The 24719-nt window shown below is 39.3% G+C and overlaps 2 protein-coding genes across 11 annotated transcripts in view; one reads left to right on the forward strand and one right to left on the reverse strand.

Annotated features, from left to right (window-relative positions):
- Positions 1–17058, forward strand: part of LOC117400374 (protein virilizer homolog) — a 64815-nt gene extending 47757 nt beyond the window's left edge. For all 3 annotated transcript variants that reach the window (XM_034919201.2, XM_059022458.1, XM_034919204.2), the window contains exons 17-24: positions 1641–1773; positions 7682–7837; positions 8357–8517; positions 12475–12571; positions 13449–13615; positions 14284–14714; positions 15279–15425; positions 16698–17058. In XM_034919201.2, coding sequence (XP_034775092.2) covers positions 1641–1773; positions 7682–7837; positions 8357–8517; positions 12475–12571; positions 13449–13615; positions 14284–14714; positions 15279–15425; positions 16698–16870 — 1465 coding nt within the window. In that variant the 3' untranslated portion in view covers positions 16871–17058. The remainder of the gene's footprint in view (positions 1–1640; positions 1774–7681; positions 7838–8356; positions 8518–12474; positions 12572–13448; positions 13616–14283; positions 14715–15278; positions 15426–16697) is intronic.
- A 3019-nt stretch (positions 17059–20077) lies between these two features.
- The window catches only part of LOC117399460 (RING finger protein 151-like), a 35757-nt gene continuing 31115 nt past the window's right edge, over positions 20078–24719 (reverse strand). For all 8 annotated transcript variants that reach the window (XM_033998635.3, XM_033998629.3, XM_033998630.3 and 5 more), the window contains exons 5-8: positions 23176–23338; positions 21699–21819; positions 21151–21401; positions 20078–20711 (exon numbers count right to left, since the gene is read on the reverse strand). In XM_033998635.3, coding sequence (XP_033854526.3) covers positions 21156–21401; positions 21699–21819; positions 23176–23338 — 530 coding nt within the window. In that variant the 3' untranslated portion in view covers positions 20078–20711; positions 21151–21155. The remainder of the gene's footprint in view (positions 20712–21150; positions 21402–21698; positions 21820–23175; positions 23339–24719) is intronic.

The following is a 24719-nucleotide window of genomic DNA, read 5'->3' on the forward strand; positions in this document are numbered from 1 at the left end:
GGCCTGTGGATTTTATATTGTTGGTTTTCACTCCATTTGAGTCTCACGTTCTTTATATAACATATTCTGCTAAATATCAGGATATTGAATGTGACTGCTGTTCCTTTTAATTCAGCGAACAAAGAGAATAAGGGACTCCCTGGTATCTCATTTGAACAAGTGCTGTAGGTCTGCCATTATTTGATTTCACATTTTTTTGCATGATTGCTATATTGACATTGCAGTTCACAATTAAGTGCAGATTTGTTTAAATGTCCTTAATGGTAAAATCCATACCTGGGGCATTATATGTTTTTGCTTTCTGTCGGTGCGTTTCTACCAATGTGAAAGACGTGAGTTGGCACACACATTCACCCCCTTTGTTGCTTTTGTCTCCTCAAGCAATTAAAACTATTGTTTTACAGATTTGATTTACTAAATATGTACAATGGAATGAAAAATGTCAAGCCCACATAGAATGGTTTGTTTTAAGAAGGCACCCTCTTTCAAACATATCACAACATCTAATTTGGTAGTGGTGTGTCAATTGTATTGATGTTGAATTTGTACTCAACCATGTCTTTTGACATCAGATGTTGCGGAAATGCTGGAATGACTAATAAGAGAGCCTGAAAAGAGAAAGTACAAAGCCATGTTGTTGATTCTGAGACATTGGGATCTTTTAGTCAGCTACCATGAACCTGAAGAGCATTGGCTTCTTCTCTTTCAAAGGTATGGTGAAAATATTTTGCTTCTGACAATAGCTTTTTTTGTGATAGTTTTGTGTTAGGGGTTGATTTGTTCACCAGAATCTGAATTCTGTGCTTTTTAATAATCTTTGTTTATACAGCAGTAGAATTGAGTTGCCATCAACTACAGAACATTTATTCTTCTCCTTTTGCTGGAAGGGGTCAGAGCTCTCCATATCTTGTTGCAGTAAAGAAAAAATAAGATCACTGTGATGTGATTGTGCTATCTGGTGAAGCAGGTTGTAATTTATCCTCAAGACATGCCTTGACAGTATTATCCAATTACTCTTCAACTGCGTCCCTTCTCAGCCTGCGGGTACAACTCCAACTTTAAACTCCCTGGGTTGCAGGACAGTGCTTGCTTTAAAATGTCTTGTTTTTTTCTGTTGATACTATTAATGGATGGTTTTCACTTCCAAAATCTCTCATGTAAAGAAGCACAAGTGGCCAAGTAGTCAGAGTGCTGTGTGATTTACTCCAGTGAAAGGTAAATTAGTTACTGTAGAAGGCCATTCACTGAAATGTGGTCGCAAATGATTATGTACATAGATTCATTTTTGAAGTGTGGGTTTTAGGGAAACAGTTTGTTCTAACAATTTGTAATGTTATCTTCTCCAACCATGTGATAAGGCATTCAGAAGTTAGAAGCCTCACAAGCGTTCATAGAAACAAACATCCAAACAAGAACATGTATAAACACTGTGTGTTGAGCTGCATATAGATTTCATTTTATAGATTATAACCCTATATAGATTTAAACCCTCCTAAATCAGCAGCTTTCTTTGTGCGAGATTTTTGATCATGTTGAAAAATTGTTTTTTTTTGTCTTGTATATTAGCAGGTTTATAGAAAGATACTGGAATTGATGAACATGTTCTAGTTTATAACTGAAATGATTGCTATTTTGTACAGCTTCTTGAAGAAACATGACACTGCCCTCTTCTGCCTGCTGAAACGAGTGGTCTTATCGTTCAACAAGGAATCTGCTGAGCTGGTGTTGGCCCTCTTGGAGTTCCTTAGACAGATCTTTAACACTCACTCCCTGGTAGGAGATGACACTGTTTTTCAATTAGTAGAAGTTAATCTTTTGAATGTGCAGGATTTGTAATTCTGTTCGGAAAAAAACTTTAGTAAATGTCTTAATGTTGCAGAAACGGATGACATCAATTTCTGTATATTAATGTCGATAATGAAATAATTAACCAAAACATTTGTTTCTGATAGGTTTACCTTATGTGTATTCTTGTGTTTGTCAAAATGACTTTAATCTCTGAAGTTCAGTGTTTTGAAAGGTTCATACTGCCCTCTATTGTTGAATAAAGGTAGTGTGACACCAACCATCACAGATTAAATCCTCTGTACTGTAGAAGTAGTCAAATGGTTGTTTGGAATGTTATGTGCTGTATATCACTTTTCAACCAACTACAATAATCCACGTCACATGCTTTTCTCCGGGTACAGGGTGCATGTGCAGGCTGCTCTGCCTGCCATCTCCCATTGACTAATTATTGAGTGGCACAGTGGGCATGTTCTTTTTTTTTTTTGTTTGTTTGTTTTGGGAACTTCACACCTTGTCCTGCTGTAGTTAGAATCTTGCTGCAGAACTATATATAAATATCAAAAACACAATCACAACTGGAACAGAAAAGATCACAGTGCATGTAGGACTGTTGCAAAGAGCTTGTAGCTGTTCAGTTTAACATAAAGCTAAACTAAAGCATAAGCTATTACTGTCCAGTGCAATAAATAATACAATGTGTAACTGAAACATAAAAACCTGAGCTACAGCGAAATAAAACATTTCAAGGGTCAAAAAAAAAAATATATATATATATATACATACACACACACACACACACACACACATACATACATACAGTGCCTTGCAAAAGTATTCAGACCCCTGACCAATTCTCTCATATTACTGAATTACAAATGGTACATTGAAATTTCGTAATAAACTGGGAGCTTCCACAGCACAGGGCTTGAATACTTATGCAAGCAAGATATTTCAGTTTTTTCTTTTTCTTAAAAATATTTCCCAACATAAAACCAGTGTCACGTTACAATAATTGATTTTGAGTTTCAGTGTTTTAAAATAAAATATCAAACAGAACGAAATTTCAATGTACCATTTGTAATTCAGTAATATGAGAGAATTGGTCAGGGGTCTGAATACTTTTGCAAGGCACTGTGTGTGTGTGTGTATGTGTGTGTGTGTGTATATATATATATATATATATATATATAATATAATATATATAGTACTGTGCAAAAGTTTTAGGCAGGTTTGAAAAAATGCTATAAAGTAAGATTGCTTTCAAAAATAGACATGTTAATAGTTTATATTTATCAATTAACAAAATGCAAAGTGAGTGAACAGAAGAAAAATCTACATCAAATCAATTATTATTATTATTATTTATTTCTTAGCAGAAATCAATATTTGGTGTGACCACCCTTTGCCTTCAAAACAGCATCAATTCTTCTAGGTACACTTGCACACAGTTTTTGAAGGAACTCGGCAGGTAAGTTGGCCCAAACATCTTGAAGAACTAACCACAGTTCTTCTGTGGATTTAGGCAGCCTCAGTTGCTTCTCTCTCTTCATGTAATCCCAGACAGACTTGATGATGTTGAGATCAGGGCTCTGTGGGGGCCAGGACTCCTTGTTCTTTACGCTGAAGATAGTTCTTAATGACTTTCGCTGTATGTTTGGGGTCGTTGTCATTCTGCAGAATAAATTTGGGGCCAATCAGATGCCTCCCTGATGATATTGCATGATGGATAAGTATCTGCCTGTACTTCTCAGCATTGAGGAGACCATTAATTGTGACCAAATCCCCAACTCCATTTGCAGAAATGCAGCCCCAAACTTGCAAGGAACCTCCACCATGCTTCACTGTTGCCTGCAGACACTCATTTGTGTACCGCTCTCCAGCCCTTCGGTGAACAAACTGCCTTCTGCTACAGCCAAATATTTCAAATTTTGACTCATCAGTCCAGAGCACCTGCTGCCATTTTTCTGCACCCCAGTTCCTGTGTTTTCGTGCATAGTTGAGTCGCTTGGCCTTGTTTCCACGTCGGAGGTATGGCTTTTTGGCCGCAAGTCTTCCATGAAGGCCACTTCTGACCAGACTTCACCGGACAGTAGATGGGTGTACCAGGGTCCCACTGTTTTCTGCCAATTCTGTGCTGATGGCACTGCTGGACATCTTCCGATTGTGAAGGGAACTAAGCATGATGTGTCTTTCATCTGCTGCAGTAAGTTTCCTTGGCCGACCACTGCGTCTACGGTCCTCAACGTTGCCCGTTTCTTTGTGCTTCTTCAAAAGAGCTTGGACAGCACATCTGGAAACCCCTGTCTGCCTTGAAATTTCTGCCTGGGAGAGACCTTGCTGATGCAGTATAACTACCTTGTGTCTTGTTGCTGTGCTCAGTCTTGCCATGGTGTATGACTTTTGACAGTAAACTGTCTTCAGCAACCTCACCTTGTTAGCTGAGTTTGGCTGTTCCTCACCCAGTTTTATTCCTCCTACACAGCTGTTTCTGTTTCAGTTAATGATTGTGTTTCAACCTACATATTGAATTGATGATCATTAGCACCTGTTTGGCATAATTGTTTAATCATACACCTGACTATATGCCTACAAAATCCCTGACGTTGTGCAAGCGTACCTAGAAGAATTGATGTTGTTTTGAAGGCAAAGGGTGGTCACACCAAATATGGATTTGATTTAGATTTTTCTTCTGTTCACTCACTTTGCATTTAGTTAATTGATAAATATAATCTATTAACATGTCTATTTTTGAAAGCATTCTTACTTTACAGCATTTTTTCACAAATGTGTGCATGTTAAATGGCTGAAGTAGCTATATTGAAAGGCTTAGTTTAGCCACTTTCTTTTGAGACGTGGGATTTCTTTGGTTACCATACACAGTTAGAAAAATAAAAACCATCATGAAAAAATATATAAATATATTGGGCCAGATAAAATTGTATCCGGGCCAGTAAAAACACTAGCTCAGTGGGCCATGGGGCCAGTAGTTAAAAATCTAAACGTAGAGCCCTGATTTCCTCCTTTTTCAGATGGTTGAGGGGTGGTGCAATGTCTGCAAACCGAGGTATACATTTATGATACTAACCTGCCAGCCCAAGGAATTGTTGAACCTCCTTAAGGTTGGTAGGTGTTTGAATAGTCCTGGATGGCTTGTAACTTGTCTGGATCTACTTTCACTCCTCCCTTAGCCACTACATGTCCCGTAAACTTCAAAGTTGTTTATAAAAAATTGCACTTTGTCAAGTTTTAAGGTGAGTTGGGCTTGATTTTAGTTTTCGAAACGCCATCTTAAGGTCCTCCTAAAGTCTGGGCTTCACTAGGAGAATAGATTTATGATGTTGTCTATACACAAAACAGCATCAACCTCTCAAGTTACCCAGAACCTGCTCCATTAATCGCTGAAAAGTTGTAGCACCTTTTTTGAGCACAAACAGCATCACTCTGAACTGGAGTAGTCCAAATGGTGTGGCAAACAGTCATTTTCTTGCTGTCTGCATTCATGGCTACCAGCCAGTATCCTATGGCTACCAGCCAGTATCCTGAGTGCAAGTCTAGAGAGCTAAACATGGCTGCTCTTTTAAGTGATTCCAGGATATCGTGAACTTGAGGCATTGGGTAAGCGTCAAACTGGGTTTTTATATTCAGCAGACAGTAGTCCACGCAGAAACGGTAGGATCAGTCTCGTTTCTGAATGAGTACTGCAGGGGCAGACTAATCTGACAAAGATGGTTCAATCACCCCATCCTTTATCATCTGATGAAGGTGTTCCTGTATCGGTGCCTTCTTTTGGGGTGACACTCAGTAAGCTTGTCCGTGGTGTAGATGAAGTGTGTCCAGACGGTGGTCATGTCCAGGTGTGATGTGCATACGTCATGGGTTCAATCCCAGGTGGGGGACACTGCTGCTGTACCCTTGAGCAAGGTACTTTACCTAGACTGCTCCAGTAAAAACCCAACTGTATAAATGGGTAATTATATGTAAAAAATAATGTGATATCTTGTAACAATTGTAAGTCGCCCTGGATAAGGGCGTCTGCTAAGAAATAAATAATAATAAATGTACCGGAATTTCTGCACAAGGCAATTTAGGGAGGAGTTGGATGACTAAGCAGTGTTCTCACTTGTTTGATATGTTGCAAGATCCTTTTATCACGTCTGCATGCACGAAGCTCAAAAAGCGTCTGCACCACAGCTCGAGGTGACTGCATCGCCAAGGCTACACAGACTTGCGCTTTGTTTACACCGAGAAGCAGAGTGTCCGCCCTGCAGGATTAACTACCACGGAACCCTTGAACTGCAAGACAGTGCCTGTGAAGGCACTGCCCAGCCAGGACCATCAGGAAAGACCCGTAGTCACTGAGAGTTGGGGACTATGGGAGCAACAGCAGTAGGTTAGTTTAGGGGATGTTGATCCCAATCAGTATAGAGAGGGTAATGTAGTGTAGTAGGTTCCTGGAGCAGGACGTCTCTTTTAATGAGGCTAGTGCTTGTCTTGTGTGACAAACTTATTTTTAGCTTGTTTTCTTTATTCAATCTGACACTAAGGCTACCATTGCTGGTACCCTAGTGGCAGCACCTCTGTGTTTTATAAAATCTGCGTGCCTGTGCGGCATGTCAACACCCAATGCTCTGTGTCTCATTATTATTCAGTGACGACCCATGCAGGTAACATCCCCCAGTTACAGCCAGTAGCTGCTCTTCTATCTCCCCATTCTCAGCCTCATCAGGGACTGGCTCATTAATATACATTTCACTTAACAGGGTAACTAATTCACTAACGGGTTCTCTTGGTTTTCTCCTAGTAACATATGCACCAGGTGATAAATTGATATTCCGTCGCTAGGCCCTGGCTCTGAAAGTCAACAGTTCAAGAGACATGAATGAATAAAAATGACCAAATCTAAAATAATGCTAGCTTACAACTAAACAACACTCCTTGGTAAACCTCTCTCTTGACCCTGTACGTCCACCAATTCTGTTTCAGTTGTACATTTTATTCTTTATTGCACTGGACAGTAATAACCTACATTTTAGTTTAGCTTTATGTTAAGAACTGAATCATTTACAATTTAATTGTATCCTTTGTTACTATATTACACTTTGCACTATCCCTTGGTTTGATATGCAATATAAATATAAATGCATTATCCTGGCAAACCAGCTTTTCTGACCTAGTTGAGTTTCAGAAAATGTAAGACACATTTAAAACAATATCACACAGCTCCAGAGCTAGAAAGACATTGAAAAACAAATGTCAAAATGGTGCCATGCTCCTCAACTATATCTAAAGGCTAGACTAAAACTTTTAATATTTTAAAAAATAAAAATAAAATAATAATAATAATGTTGCTACCTACTTATTTAAATGTGTAACTTTAAGCGTGGGACTGGTGCAAAAATTGATAAAATCTGTTCTATCTAATCTTTTCTGGCCCTCTGGGTAGGGATGTGGTGATAAGAAGTATAATGATTTTTTTTTTTATTTAAATCTTGGATCAAACAGTGTATTGAGTTTGTAATCCTTTATAGTGTGATTCAGTTGTTTAAGTTGACATTGATTTCTTAAATGTTATGAATACTGTATATGGTAGATAATATATTTTAAAAACAAAAATAGCTTTTTAGATTAAAAGGTTAACAATCCAAAGTTAAATACATCACCAGAACCTATAAAAAATAGTGATGGGCACTTATGCAGCATTCTCATGTTTCTTGAGCTACTCACTGTAATGGATCTAAACTGCGGTGAACCTCAAAACCAGTATACCAGAGGTAACGGTATTTCCAACAACAATGGAATATATTTCTTTCAAACTTCATCAATAACATTAAGGTGTACTGATTAGATCCGACAAAGAATGGCTTAATTAGGTCCTTTTGTGTTTCTTTATCAGGGATGCTGTGGCGATGAAAGCATGACCCCCATGGATGTAGATGGAAGCAGCCCTGCCCGCTCCTTGGCATTCAGTGTGACAGAGATGAAACAACTTCTGCAGTGGAAGGAGAGCTCTCAGGATCACTTGCTTCATGAACTAGAGAAGCAACTCACAGTAAGTTATTAAGCATTCTGTAAGGGAGGTGTATATACTTGTGAATCTGCTACTATTTCAACTGCTAATATCTCATAAACCACTTGAGATGCCAATTTGTATATTTTTACATGGAAGTAAATTCCATCAGATATGCTATTCCCTTGCATAATGTCCTCTGTATGCTTTGGTTTTGTTCACAAAATCCTTTTTAGAGTTTTTCTTCATTAATAAGTACAACGTGCTTGTCTATATTGGCATTAGGACATTTGGTCTCAAGAGCTCCAACAAATATCTAGAATTGTATCTCTATAGCTTTAATCTTGAACTAGGTAGAGAAGAAGCAGCTGAAACATCAGTACACTGAAAAAGGCAGCTGAAAACTTTGTCAATTTTATCTTGGAGTTTTAAGTTATGGATGGTGTACAAAAGAGACTATCTTAACCTGTAATTTGCTTAATGTATATGTATACATTAGCATTTAGCTAGATTTAGCTTTTTTCCTTGCATTTATATACTTATCTTTTTGTGATTAAATAGGAATATTCTAAAGATGATGATAGCCTTGAATCTGTGCTGGAAAATGTGGTGGGACTCAGGCAGATGCTGGATAGTGACAGTAATGCTACTGTTTCAACGGAACAGGACACAGAACCTGTACTTCCTGCACCAGAGAGTCTGCAAACACAATTCAATAACAGGTACATTCACAAAAGTATAACCCGTTTCATAGTAATAGTTGTAATATAATGATATGTCCATATTAGATTTGGTAGTGTATATAGTATCTGGTCCTACAGGAACAAGGCTGCAATAGTTTCAGTGCTTCAAGTATAGGCCATTTATTATTGGAGTCAGCAGGCTTCAATTTATTTATTTTCTTTTTATACATGGTCACCTAAAAATGGTTCCCTTTTCAAGTACGAAATGTAACCATTACCGTATAGGTATTTACCTATTAAAGACCTGAAACCTGAATATGATATGTCCCACTGCGGTTTTGTGCCCCGCGTGAAGCCAGCAGCTAGAGTTGCTCCTTCCCAGGGATCCAGCAACATAAGTCAGCTGACATTGTGTTCTCCCCCCAGGCTGCAATAGCTCCAGCTGGAGTTACTTATTTCTCTTTTTGGCTTTGGCTAAAAATATGAGACGTTTTATATTATTACTGCATTTGTTTAGGGAGTTTTTTCTCTTATGATTGTCTGTAAAGTGGTACTATAGCAGTACTGCGCAGGACCAAGGTACTTGCTTCAGTTGTGGTAGCTTGCAATCTCTCCCACATTATCTTGATGCCTTTTTTTGGTGACAGCTTTTGCCTCACCATTTCGAGGGCTGTTAGTTCATTCTAAGAAACTGGCTTCCCTCAGACTCCTGTGAGTACTGACTGACTGGTTTTGCCAGTGGCTTGTACAGGTGGGCATCCCTGCACTTTGCCACCCGTGGTGACTGCGAACCGGTGGACCCGTACCATAACGGTATCGATGTCACCGACCCGCTCCGCTCCCAAACTGGGGCTGAGGTTACCGCCCTGACCCGGTACCATACCATACTGACCCGGTGTTAGTCACCGAACCGACCCGGGAACCCACGAAGGAGCTAGTATGCCTGCTTCCCAAGCAACCACCTCCAGTACATAAACCAGCGGCAAACTGGCACCCCAGGTCCCAGCAGCCTCAAAGACAGGCACAGAGACCGAAGCCTCAGGCCAAGCCACAGGCTAAGCAACAGCCTTAAGAATTTGCTGCCACAGGCCCAGGCCCCCTTCTCAGGGAGTCATCTGGACTATTAGTGTCAGTGCACCACAGACATCTGGGTGATTACTACCATTCAGAACGGCTACTCACTGCAGATCAAACACGGTCCCCCTCCCTTTCACGGTGTGACTGCAACATCAGTCACAGACCCACAGAACACAGCTGTGGTGTCTCAGGAGGTAGCAGCTCGCTATCACCTCTGCAAAGCGGGTGAGTGAGATGCAGGCAATGCAGCAGTGTGGGCTACTCCCCATACCTTCACTAGGTTCCACAGTCTGAATATTGTGGATCCTCAAAACCCTGGCTTTGGAACCCAATCAACCCTTGCAACACAGGCATAGAGGTGAGTTTTTGTCCCTCAATTTTTTCACTTTAGCTACTGTTTTGCTGGGGTTCGGTATGGTAACACGCAAGGCAGCCTCTTGGCTTAGCCTTGTAGCATTCCAGTCATTCTGCAATATTGCCTTTGCAACGGCTTTGGTACACTCACCCATATGATAATGGTTACATTTCGTACTAGAAAGGGAACGTTATTATCATAACCCTGGTTCCCTGAAATATAAATGTAACCTACAAGGTCGCTGCATCCATAATTGCAGCATGTTTGAAGGAAAAATGGCGCTGAGATCTGTGAGCGCAGTCCTCTTGTACCCTCAGGGGCGGGGCATGACTGTGCCACAGGCTCGCTGAGCAGCTTTGGTATATCTTATTCAGGTTTAGGGTCTTTAGGAGAAATACCTATACGGTAATGGTTACATTTTTATTTCAGGGAACCAAGGTTATGATAATAACGTTTCCTATTAATTACATTACATAACATATGTGCTTATTATTCAAATTAATAATTACGAATTTACTGGGGGGGGGGGACTCGTGTTTACCCATCGTTGCAAGCGATGTGGTAGAAAAATGCAGGCTGTTGGAGAGAATGGAAGTTTTACCATTTCCTTTCAATCCCTCTTATGCATCATATACATCATACAGGACCAATAAAAATAGCAACTTTGTTGACGTTGTTGTACTAAAACAATACATTAAACCGATTTGCTGAGTAACAAAACCTGCTGTAGCTTCTGTACAGTACTTTGTGTTTGAACAAAAAACAGTATGCAAATAATATACAAGTTGCTGCCTGTCCCACTTAGCAGGTGTAGATAGATAGATTGCTTTGTAGTACTACTGCAAAACAATTCACTCTACCAATCAATCATGAAAGATTGATCATTTTTAACCAAGTACAATTCCCTTTCATATCGTGGCTGCCGAATACAAACTTATAGAAATATTTATATTATGCTCCACTCGCAGACATTGAAAGGTCCTTCCAGTCAACAATAGGCATACCTGTCCCCTGCACATCTGGGTTCAATTTGTCTTGACCAATAAAGTATGGTCATTTCAATAATTATATTTGTAAACATTTCAGAAAAAACAGGAAAAGGTGGTGTGTGGGTCCACCTGAATGGACCACGGGTCCACATTCACCACATGTTACACAAAGGCAAAAAGAAACATGCTTTAAACTGTATTGTGAATTACAAAGTGGTGGGTAATAGTGTTGTAAATCAAACCCTGATGATGACATTGATTACCGTGCAAATTCTAACAACGATTATTGAGTTAAAAATGCTTTAAAAAAAAGTGTAAAATCGGACAAATTTACAGTGTAAACATAACAGTAAATTAAGAAAATACATATGATATATATATATCTCAATCCTACTGTCCAAAGGAGAGAAAAAAACAAGGTTTGAAAACTATGTTAACACTATGGCCTATTTACATGGAAATAATTCCCTTTTTTTAATTTGATGTTGGGGTTAAAATTTATGAATTACATGGCCCAGCTTCTAGTGAAATGCAGCACGATTTACCACGTCGCAACGTTTCACCCACGTGGATTTACTTACATACATTACCAAGCCCTACCTATTTCACGGCTGTGAAAAACGTGACACGGACCGTGAAATTCATTCTGCACCGTGAAAACTCTATTTTGTGTACTTTTACCCTACACTTAAAACCAATGAAGTTATGTGTACCGGTCCAGGTTTCTGATGTGATTTATAAGCCAATAACCACTCTGGGCTCCCCTCACTGATTGTTAGATATGGGCATCCGGGGCGGGTTTAGTATCCTAGGAGATCTCAACTGGTATTGTTAAGCGAGTGTCCAAAATGAATAAAAAAAAATCACAATAAATGTACGTTCTACATGGTGATGGTGTACAACCTGCAATGTTTCATTTAATCACATATGTCGAGCTACGATCCAGCGGCATTTAGACTGCTTCAAAATGAAAAGGTAAAACAAAATAATAATAATTCTTCTGAAACGGCATGTGACAATGTAGTAATGTTAAATATTATTAGTTTCGCTCAAGACAAATGACTACAGTTGGGACTGATTTTAAAACAAAATAAATTAATAAAGCAGATTACTCTTCATCATTATCCTGTATTTGTTCACAGACGCATATTCTCAGTGACTTTTAGAAGCAACAACACAGATTATGTTCTTGACAGTAAATTAATATATACAAGACAAGTTTTTAATTTTATGGCATATTTGATTAAAATATTATCAATTTGTTGTCGTGGGGTCCCAATCGATAGATCATTCGATTTTATTATTGTCATCGTACAAGCCTAGTAGATAATGTTAAATATCTATCGCAAACTTTCCAGAAGAAAGATGGACGACTGCAGGTGCCTAAATTAATATTTACAGCAACCTAAAAAGGGAAAAAAGGACACCATGGTGATACATGGAACACTGGGCTTAAATGAGCCATCTGAGTTGTATTTTAAAATAAGTCTTTTAAAATAAATATATTTTGGGGGGTGGGGGGTGCTGTTTTGATATTTCACCCAAAAATCACCCCCTTTTTATTTTGTGTTTTAGGACTGTGTATGTTCTGGCAGATGTATTTGATGACCAGCTGAAGACATTATGGCTCTCTCCATTCCAAGCAGAAGAGATTGACATGGACCTGGATATGGTAAGTGAGCGAGCAAGACCGTAGCATTCTGGTTAGCTATGAGTTAACTGTAATTATCAGGAACTGTTTTTATTTGTCGGTGGCAGCAATAATTGAGCCAACATGGAAGGCACCTCACACACAAACATGGTTAACTTTATAAATACTTGAACAGTTCTTTATGTACAAACTCAGTTTTGGTCTGGAAGGATTTTTTAATTAACATTTTGTTAATAAACACTTTCTATTTTGCATATTTAGCAGTAAATACTATTCACTTGCTGTAAATAACTACAAAGATAAATACTTTTTTACACATGGTAACTTAGCAAATAAATAACCAATAAATAAATGTAAGTAACAAAACTGAAAACTTGTCAGCAATGAAGAATTGTCAGTGATGCGTGCCTCAGTATTACCTGGGCTCAGTGTGAAACACAGGTACTGACTTTTCAATAAAAGCCGGTTAGCAGTGGACATACAACATGCCTGTGTAACTCCCTCCCCTCTTACCTGGTCCCCAGCACTCATCCACCTAGTCCTTTTGAAACAAATAATCAATTCCCCACTATCCCCTACTTGCAAAAAAATAAATAAATAAAGATAGTCCTCCTATATTACCAGGTCCCCACCAGAATTTACTCCCCACGCCCCCACCCTTGGTCTCTGTCTCCGTCTCCTATCACATACAGTGCTTGAAACTTGTACACAAACGTAGACACACAGTTTGAAAACATTACTAGGTAGTCCAAGATAGGTGCAAATCCAGATCTTAGAAATTCTGCAACAATAATGTTGTTGTGTTTTACAGAATAACTTATATTTAATGCTTAAAGTAAAATATGAAATAGAACGCGTGATTTTTTCGTAATGCTTAATCAGTATTGTTTGATCTCAGGTGAAAGTTGATTTGGTGGAGCTGTCGCAGAGATGCTGCACTGATTTTGACCTGAAGGCAGAGCTGGAGAGGTCTTTCCTGATGGAACCTTCTTCTCCTGGAAGGTCAAAGGCAGCCAAGGGTTTCAAACTGGGAAAACATAAGCATGAAACATTCATCACATCAAGGTATATGGCATGACGACAACTTGATAGAGCTTTGAATTTTAACAAACTTAAATAGTGTAACGTTTTTGAGGACAATGTTTTCCAGGTAAAAATGTATTTGTGTGTGAACAATCCACCCATTGCTGTTAGAGAGCTGATCATTACAATGGGTGTGTGCATTTGGGGAATCCTGTGGCAGTTGCACATACATCATCAGGAGAAATGTTGCTACCTACTTGATCTTTTAAACGTAACTACAATATGGCTGTTTTAAGGACAGTATTTTTATGAATCTAAAATGGCAAGGTTTTTGCCTAAAACCTTTCGGATGTTTTCACTTATGCATCCCTGTAAGAGGAGCTTCATGTTTTTGTACAACTCCACCACTGCAGCTATTTCAACTTCTAATATCTCCAGTTCAATAAACACAGTTTGCTTTGATAAATGTAGTTTTGTGTAATGCGTCCTTTTGAAAAGAATAAACACATCAGACAAAGAATCAGTTTGGAATGTTGCGAGATCTTTGCATCCACACATGCGTTTTGCTTTCCATTTGTGTTACTTACTTTAGCGATTCTTTAGGTCAATAGTGACTTCATCTTGTTTTCCCCCATGTCCCCACAAAAATACTGATCCTGCAAACAGAGGTTCTCTTCTAATATGTCTTTTATTTTTATTGTTTTATCCAGTGGGAAGTTGGACTACATAGAACCTGCCAAAAGGGCCCATATTATGGCTCTTCCTAGAGGACGGGGCAGGGGAGCATTCGGACAGCTCTGCAGACCTCACGATATTTTCCGACAAAGAAAACAGAACACTAGCCGACCACCGTCCATGCACGTGGATGATTTTGTCGCTGCAGAAATAAAAGATATTGGTCCTCCTACAGGCTTGCTTCTACCAAAAAGAACTGTCAAAGGCTCTCTAAAAGCTTTGTCTCGAGGGCTGTTCTCTGGGAACAGAGGTGGTCGGGGGGTTTTCCACAGTCAGACCCGATTCTTCTCACCCCCAGCTCCAAAAGGTTTATGTACTTCCAGGGATTTGTGCAGACCGTGGGAAACCTCTATGGTACAGCACCCCCTGCCAGTGACACATGGAGCTGCACTTGCAATTCTAAGGAGTAAGCAAAATAGTCAATTCTATATTTTTGACCCTGCTAATAATTGAATGGAATATCTGTCTGATATGTGAAGTTTGTTCTTTAGGTCTTACTACTTTTGATAATTTGGTGCAATCATTCAATGTCCGAGATTTAAAGATACAATTATATAGTCAATGAACCTTTGGTGTCGCCTTCTGGTTTAGCAATACTCACTGGATTCACCAACCAGTGCCTAAGTATTTCAAGCTTTTCATGCTGGCCAACAACCCACAGTGTTACACTGAAAAAGTTAAGACCTACCTCTTGGAAACTGATGCAACACCCCCTCCTAAGAAAATCACTGATAGATACACTGATACAGAGCAATACCTTATTTTATTTTCAGGTTTAGTTGTGAGGCTCCAGGCAGTGTTTGCTAACCGGATTGTTATTACAGAACCATGCCTAGTGTCTCAAATCATCCACATATTCCATGGTAGAGCTAGATGGAATAACCTGTGTTTACTGCTGTATAGAATCAATGTTAATGCAGTGAGTCCATGTTTATGCATTTGGTGAGTTATACAACCCTGCGTGTTACAGGAAATTACAATCGCAGAGAAGGCGGCCGTGGGTCTGCTTGGAGTCCCCAGGGTACACCTGGCACGCATCGAGGAACGTACAACGAAGGTAGAGGGGGGCAGAACAACTTCAACCGAGGGCCTCCCCAATCCAGACAGCCTGCTGCAGGTTAGCATGTTTCCTGCTTATACTAATACCATCACTATTTTTACCTCCCTTCTAATTTATTGGAAACTTTAGTATCACATTAGCCCTCTAATGTACATATCACTCACCTCAGTTTGGAATCATTTTTAATGTAATTTTCCAGTTGGTTTGTTGATTACAAACAGATTTTGTGAAAAGGTTAGAAAGAGGAAAAGGAGTCTCTCGTTTCAGGGGAGTTCATTATGTTGCTTGCATAGAAGTTAAGGGGAGGAATGCCCTCGTGCCAAACACAGTATCGAAGACAGGCATGTTCTAAAGACCTTGGGGTAGGCCAAAATGTTTATATTTGTGCTTTAAAGCATTAGGTGTTTTCACATTAAATGATCAAAACTGGAAATAAACAGAAAAAAGGGGAGGCAAGTTCCATTTGTAGAAAAAACAGCTTTATCTTGAGAAGGGCAAGACAATTGGAAGAGTCAAAAGTCCAGGTCTTATGTGCATAGTGTCTGTGTGTCATAATACAGAAGTTCATTTAGAATTAGGTCTATATACACTATAAATTATGTGAAATTGAGCTTTACAATCGCAAATTTGACCTTTTGTTTCAAATTATTATTATTTTTTTTCCTAAATTTTTTTACTGCTTAAAATCTTTGGGTCAGATAAATATTTACTTGAGAACCAAGTTTTTCTGAACCCTCGCAGAAAAATGTTCTGGCTGAAATATCCAATTTATTTCTTTTCAGCCCCAAGTAACTTTACACAAAGACTACTCTAGATTAATTTAACCCTATATATGTTATGAATACTAAATAATAAATACTGAAAAATAATGATAACATTAATACATAGAATAAGTAAATTAATGCTTTTATGTGTGTCAGTGTTCGAGTGGAGTGTGTGTGAGTGGTGTGCTCTGTCCTGTGTGCTGGTGTGTGATGCTCAGGGGTGTGCTCTGTACCCTGTGTGCTGGTGTATGATGCTCAGGGGTGTGCTCTGTCACGTGTGTGCTCTGTCCTGTGTGCTGGTGTGTGATGCTCAGGGGTGAACGCTGTTCCCCGTTTGCTGGTGTGTGATGCTCATGGGTGTGCTCTGTCACGTGTGTTAGTGTATGATGCTCAGGGGTGTGCGCTGTCCCCTGTATGCTGGTGTGTGATGCTCAGGGTTGTGCTCGGTCACATGTATGATGCTTGGGTGTGCTCTGACCCATGTGTGCTGGTGTGTGATGCTCAGGGGTGTGCTCTGTCCCGTGTGCTGGTGTGTGATTCTCAGAGGTGTGCTCTGTCCTTGCAGGTGGTTACCGGCTAGCTCCTCGGGACCGTGCCCCTCGTGGTCGTGGAGTGGGCCCTTCATGGGCAAGCGGAGGGGGGGGAGGCAGTGGCTCCAGAGGGAAGTTCGGTGGTGGAGGCGGCAGTGGTAGCAGCAGTGGCGGCCGAGGGAGACACGTCCGCTCCTTCACCAGATAAACCTGCCTTTGCACCTCTTTCAAAATTGTCACCAGCAAGGAAATGTGATGGAGAGAACTGTGGACATGTGAGATGTTTCATCATTGTAAGAAACTGCCAGATGTCCTGTGAGGATTTAAGGCACTGAAGGACCAATGTGAATTTTATTGTATTGTCTTGAGACAATAAATACTTTGTTTGATGAATAAGTAAGTTATCTCTTTTTCTTACAGCTGTGTTTGAATTTCAGTAAAGATAACGATGAGATGAACAAGATGAGTTCTCCTCTGTTTATAGGGTATTAAACTTTCAGCGTGCCATCATGTTGCATTTTGAATAAGAGCAGGGGTGACAATCCAGTGTTACCCTGAAATTACAATACATGTTTAAATATATGTAGGTCTTGTTTTATTAAAGCAAAACTTGCCCAAACTAATCGGGACCTGGAGGTGTTTGGAAATTAAATTTTTTCATTTAACTAATTTCATTTCTGTAAAATTGTTAATATATAGGCCACGATACACTATGCAATTTCGGTGCAATCCGATTGCGTGATTGCATACAATCGATCGCATGAAGTCGCGGCTGATCGCTCCGGGTGCAATAGGGTGCGATGCACTATAGATAGATAGAAGATAGAGAGTGTTTAGAAGCGGGAATGGGGAATGTGAAGAGTGTTTGAAGTGGAATATATATATATATATATATATATATATATATATATACACCCAGTGCCTATGGAAAGTCTACACACCATACTCCACACTGTTGAGGGGAAAAAAGTTTTTATTGAGAAAAAAATTATATATTAAAAATACAAAACCGAAGGATCATAACTGGATAAGTCTCCACCCCCCTGAGTTAATACTTGGTGGAAGCACCTTTGGCAGCAATTGCAGCTGTGAGTCTGTTGGGATAGGTCTCTACCAACTTTGCACACCTAGATTTGGCAAAAGCTCTGTCAAGTTCCTTGGGGAGCGTTGATGGACAGCAATCCAAGTCATGCAACAAATTTTCAATTGGATTTAGGCCGGGGCTCTGACTGGGCCACTCGAGGACATTTACCTTTTTGTTCCTTAGCCACTCCAGTGTAGCTTTGGCTGTGTGCATTGGGTCTTTGTCATGCTGAAAGGTGAACTTCCATCCTAGTTTCAGCTTTCTTGCAGAGGGCAGCAGGTTTTCCTCAAGGACTTCTCTGTACTTTGCTCCATTCATTTTCCCTTCTATCCTGACAAGTGCCCCAGTCCCTGCCGATGAAAAACATCCCCATAACATGATGCTGCCACCACCATGCTTCACAGTAGGGATGGTGTTCTTTGGGTGATGCGCTGTGTTGGGTTTGCGCCAAACATAATGCTTTGCATTTAGGCCAAAAAGTTCAATTTTAGTTTCGTCAGACCACAAAACGTTTTGCCACATGGCTACAGAATCTCCTGAATGTTTTTTTGCATACTTCAAACGGGATTCAAGGTGGGCTTTCTTGAGTAATGGCTTCCTTCTTGTCACCCTACCATACAGGCCAGATTTGTGGAGCGCTTGGGATATTGTTGTCACATGCACACTTGGACCAGTCTTGGCCTGTAGCTGTAGCTCTTGCAAAGTTGCCATTGGCCCCTTGGTAGCCTCTGATCAATATATATATATATATATATATATATATATATATATATATATATATAATTTATTTTCATTGTTATTTTATCCATTACCGAAGTACAAAAGGTTCAATATTTGTGGGGGGTTACGTTTTATGTTTAACGTTAACACTCAACACGTATACACTTTATTAAACCCCACAAATAACTCACCTTTTGTACTTCGGTTGGATTAATTTGCTAACATTTTCTTGGTTAGCTACTTAAATTGATTACTTTGTAGTTTTATTTCTCCTTCCATTATTTTTATTAATGTTTAAATTGACCAGGTGCTTGTAAATTTGTACGTTCATAGAAAACTTTAAAAAATGTTACCAGTTTACCAGTTTCATGTGTATGACTATGAGTACAGGAGCAGAGAGGGAAATTGCCATGTGACTCCTCCTTGCTCACTGATTGGATACTTGTCCAGGGCGATCGCAACCGATTGCATGAAATAGAGCCCCACTGGATAGCTTGCAATAGGATGCAATCCGATCGAGCCCGATTGCACGGTGCAATGATGATGCGATAACCATGCAATCACAGGCTGCAAACCGAAATTGCATAGTGTATCGTGGCCTTTTCATTTCCAGTCAAGAAAAATGATTACAATATAACCTCTCTACCATTAAATATATAAGTACTTTCCTGTAAGTATCAGAGATGGAAGGCGAGTTATTGCATTTTCAATTGTACGAGTGTAATACACTCCAGGCTCTGTGTTACTGTAAGATACGTACAGAATTTGCAAGTAATTGAAGGACATACAATGTGTACTATTTTGACAACAGGACACGTAATAGGACAGGTTATCAGTGCGCTGTTTACAAGTGTTTGTAAAATTGAAGTTCACTTTATGAACTTCAATAATGTAAACATAATTTTTGGGGGCTGGGCATCCCTGGAAATTGGTAGATATAGGCTAGTCTTGCAAACATGTTTACTGGCTTCTGTTTGTAGTATTGGTGTTGCAAAAAAGGGAAAAAAAAATGTAGATCTGTAGCAGCTTCTGGTTGCCAAGTGGTTTTTGGCGATTTTAAATATTGTAAATATATTACAGAATAGTCAATTGGTAATAAGGGATCCACTAGATCTGAAGCATTGCTTCTCATTATGTATTGTATACAGTATTCTGTTTCTACTAAATTATTACATCTTCTGCGCATGGTAATTGATGGTGCAATACAGAGATTCTCAGGAAATTACATCCATGTATACCAATAGGTAATTTAAAAAAAAAAAAAAAGGTGTCCCTGTCCATTTTTTCATTAGATTAACTATGGGAAATCTCAAGTTTAGGAGGCACGCTGTAGTATTGTAGTTTCCTGATTTCTTTAATGTGACTGATACAAAAAAAATCACATTTCTTTTTCACCACTTGCACAACATATTTAATTTTGTGAAAAACATACAGTACTTTTTTTAAAATATCAAATGTGATTATAACTGTGAAAAACAATGGTTATGGCATGGTCACACTGGAAGAATTATTGTCAATTTATACAGTACTTTTCTTTGTGCACATTTTCAATGGAATATTCTTAGGGATGATGAACTGCTTGATCTGAAAATAACTTGATCCAAAATTCACTTATGTACAAAATTTTTAGTGACAGTCATATACAGTACAACATTATTATGACATAGAACAAAAATCTAAAAGACATGTACTGTGTATTCAGAAAGATAGACATTTACCAAATTATGACTACGATGGAAGACATTTCTAAAATTATAAAACAAAGCACCAAGACATTGTTTGGCTGCATTCTTTACCTTACAAAGAACAAAAAACAACTAATTACTATTGTATGGGAATCATAGTTTATACTTATACAATATATATGTATTGCTTAGTCATTTGGTGTAGAAAAAAGGAATGAAACATACACTATTTGTCAAAATTGTGTAGTTTTTTGGGTGCATGACTAACTTCAAAAGGTAATAATACAACAATTTCAATGACCCCAAATAATAATAAAATATGTTGTATTTGTTTCTACATTAGTCCTCAAGTGGCAGTGATATCACTTCCTTAATGCAATAAAGGTTCTTCAATTGTTGAATGGCAGTTTTCAGAGCTGATTTGAGGACCTGATCTGTATAATTGCATAGAAACCATGTTGCCTAAATCATTGTGTATCATCCCAGCACCAGTTTCTTTGTACTTAAATATGCCATGGGCTAGGTGTAATCCAATCGTCTTGGTAAAGGCCTCTGAAACACTGCATGGAAAAATGGAGTAAGAAAACAGTGTTACTATGTCATAGTCTTAGTAAGCAGTAACCAATCTTTCATCTAGCCAAAAACACAGTTAGTCAAATGTGTAGACTGAAATAATGAAAGGATCCAAATAACATTGCGTGACAGGAACCTGTAATACTTGTATTACTACCTTTTTTGTAGTACACAAAAAACCAAGGTAGTGAAATCTGAATAGGTACATTAGATATAAAATCAAGTCTAAGGTTGTTTTCACAAGTTATCACATTTAGGAACACAGTGGTCTGTTATTAGCAAAATTCCCATATGAATGTTAATTTCCACATTAACCTATAAACACATGATGGCCCTTTTATTACTTTAAATGTTTTAGGTACAATGCAGTCTGAAAAGATGTGCCTTAAAACGAATTATGGAAGAGAGAAAGCAGGCTTTTTTTACCAGGCTTAGATGACTGTGACCTCTCTGGGTTTCCTCTTGATGCTGTCGAGGCGAGCAAGGGTTCGGGTGCCGCTGGTTTTGCGGATGCTTCCCTCTGCAATGTTGCCTGCAGTACGGCCATCTCGCTGCAGGCTCTTGAGCAACTCCATGAGCTCCCTCTTCTCCAGCTCGGCCTGCTCCAGGTCCTGCCTGTGCAGCCGCTCTGCTGCCAGCAGGGTGCGCACATCTGACATCACCCGCGACATCTGGCTCTGTGTCACAAAACCATCCCTTATTTACAATCGTGCTTGACAAGACATGGGAGAGGGAGTTACTTTACACGTATACAAAAATACATGTTAATTATTTTTGTTTAAAGTAGCAGTGATTTTTATTGGTCACACCTCTTAAAAACAAATGTCCGGTTCAGTACATTTCCCACTCCTTTCTTTGGAAAAACATGTTCATTTGAGTGGGTATTTACTTAAAATGTGCCTTATCAAAAGTCTGACACACTGCTCTAAAATGTAATGTGGGAATGTAAGTGAACAGATCAGTTTTTTGCTTGCCTTCAGTTCCTCGATTTCATTTTTAAGCAGGCTTTCCTTCTGCACCATGTGTCGCCTCTGCGAGTCCAGTCGGGATTCCATTTCATGCCTTACTTCTTCAACTTTACATATCATCTCAGACCTGAAAGTTTGTATGCCTTTTTTATACCAGCTGAAAGGGACTTAGACTTTGGTTAACACTAAAGAGCCATTTACCGATTTTGAGCATGTTTAAAACTCACAGACTCTGCAAACATATAATGGTGAAGGCTTTTTACTTAAAATCCTTAAGAGGCCATGGCCTATTATTATTTTGGAGTGCTTCAAAGTTCAGAAAGAAACATTTTAAAAGCAGATTTATTGTTAAGATGGCTCTGTAAAAAGATTAGCTGATTAACAGAAGTCACCATTAAAGTGAAACATCAATACATCAAATGTTTTATTACACATGAATTACCATTCAAGACAAAGAGCACTTGATCTCAGCTTATTTGGTTAAAAAAAGAAAAGTCCAAAAGTACTGTATTGGTTAACAAAGACAAATCTGACAGTGTAACTAATTGGTCTTGGCTTGTGAATGTTTTTTTTTTTTTTTCTTAATTTAGTCGTTGCCAATTATTTATTTATTTTTATTATTTTCTCCCCAAATTGAAATGCCCAATTATTTTCAGGCTCAGCTCACCGCTACCACCCTGACTCGGGATGGGCGAAGATGAACACACGCTGTCCTCCGAAGCGTGTGCCGTCAGCCGCACGCTTCTTTACACTCTGCAGACTCACCGTGCAGCCGCCTCAGATCTACAGCGTCGGAGGACAACGCAGCTTACAGGCAAGCCCGCAGGCGCCTGGCCAGACTACAGGGGTCACTGGTGCGCGGTGAGCCGAGGACACCCTGGCCGACCTAACCCTCCCTCCCCCCGGACGACGCTCAGCCAATTGAGCGCCGCCCCCTGGGAGCTCCCGTCCATGGTCGGCTGTGGAATAGCCTGGACTCGAACTCGCGACGTCCAGGCTATAGAGCGCATCCTGCACTCTAGCGAGTGCTTTTACTGGATGTGCCACTCGGGAGCCCGGCTTGTGAATGTTTTTGAGTTTGAAAGGTCGTGTGTGTGCACATTATCATAACACATTTTTTAAAATCTTTAATTCAAAGATTAAAATAACTTGGAAATATAATTGTTTTGATAAATTGTCTTGTGGCCGCAAGAATGCATTCGTTGATATCCTGAAATTGTTGAATATTGACCTGTCTGCATGGAGTCCCTACAATATATTGGCACTACAGCTTTCACTGTAATCCACGACTTCCTGTATGGAAGTATAAACTATCAGAAGAAAGACATACCTTTTAGGCTTACAATATATAGAGTTGATTTTGCTGTTGCTTCTGTGCTGTTCTGCATTTCAATCAGAGGCATTTCAAGTGTCCTGTGGTGGGCTGAGGGGAAACTCTGCAAGTGCTTTATTTAAATCCCTTCCTGATCATCCCCCTGCATACCTGAGCAGTTCCAGCTCTGTCCTCAGCTCTGCTACACAGTTGTGATGAGTGTCGTCAGCATTGAGAATGGTGTAGCCACAGCCATTAGGACACTCCCTACTACGGTACTCACAGATGGCCAGGTGTGCCTCCAGGTTTCGACGCTCAACCTGCATCGGGCAACCTGCGGATACACGGTGAGACAAAAAAATAAATAGTGCGATACCCACTATTCAATGAGTATACTACAACTGCAGGATGTTTGTCTCGAAAAACAAAAATACTTACATTCACTGATAAACAGCACTCCCTGTTGGATGTTCCCCCTATTTCCAATGTACAAAACAGTAGGAAAGCTAATAAGTAAAGATGCATCACGTTGATAACATCACTCGTGCCAACATCGACCACCATGAAAATGCAGTTATTGTCGTTTAAAACTTTCAATTATTATCGATAACTAAAAGACAATAACAACGTACATTATAATTAGGGTTTCTGTTTTTCGGGTTTTATTAATTGTATTTTTCGGTGCTTATTTTTAGCTATTTGAGTTTTATGTAAATCTTTTTTTTCGGGGCATTAGTTTTTGCTATACTGTATGAAGTTAGTGTTTTCGGTTACTTTCCAAAATGCTTGAGCTTTTTTTTTTTTTCTGTCAAAATATGTATAGTAGTAACTTGACAGTACTTGCACATTTAAGTTGCACCTTTCCTTTGCTGTCTTTCACAACGAAATCCCTACGGTCACGGGCACATTCTTCTGAGGTTTTTGTGTGTAGGCATTTTTGTACTTTTCGCCACAATTCTGTTTTAAATCCTCTGTATCTTAACTGTAATACAGCTTGAAATCCTGCTAACAAGCCTCCATCCTGATTGTAATCTCGTTTTAAATCTTGCAAGACACAATTGACACACACATTTCAAACATAATAAACACAATCATATGCGGTAGGTAGAAAACAGTCCATAAAGAAGCTGAGAACCAGCGAGATGGGCAGCTATCTGTAGTTTTGGTGCCTCACAACTTGCAGTGCACTTACAATTTCCTTGCATATACCAAGTCAGACCCAACTACTACTGAACAGACCGACATTGTGCTTGCACAGTTGGATGCAGTTTGCATAATTGCACGTTTCTATAGATACTACTGCACTGCAAAAACTCTCAGGAAAGAACTGAAACAGACTTCAGAAATACAGAGAGGTATTTCTGAAGCAGATTATTCACAGCAGAATCCAATTCCTTGACAAACTGGAAGAAGCTACTGTAGTTAAACTAATTGTCTATTCTTTTTAAACTGAAAAAAAAAAAAATTCTCATAAACAGCAACTTATTGAGATAACTCCTGCTGTATGCTTTATCGAGAGGAACAGTAGCTCCTCACGCAAAGTTACAGCGAAGTGCGAGAACTACCAGTGACTATCAATAAAGCACGGATAGTTTACGTGTTTTCAGGGTACTGACACGGCAAAAGTAAATCAGCCAAAAGCACCATTCCACATTTAATTAGTTGTTCCCAACACGCTTATGTGAAATGTAGCAAAAAAAAAAAAAAAAAAAGTA

This window comes from Acipenser ruthenus, chromosome 4, assembly GCF_902713425.1.
Source record: "Acipenser ruthenus chromosome 4, fAciRut3.2 maternal haplotype, whole genome shotgun sequence".
Lineage (NCBI taxonomy): Eukaryota > Metazoa > Chordata > Actinopteri > Acipenseriformes > Acipenseridae > Acipenser > Acipenser ruthenus.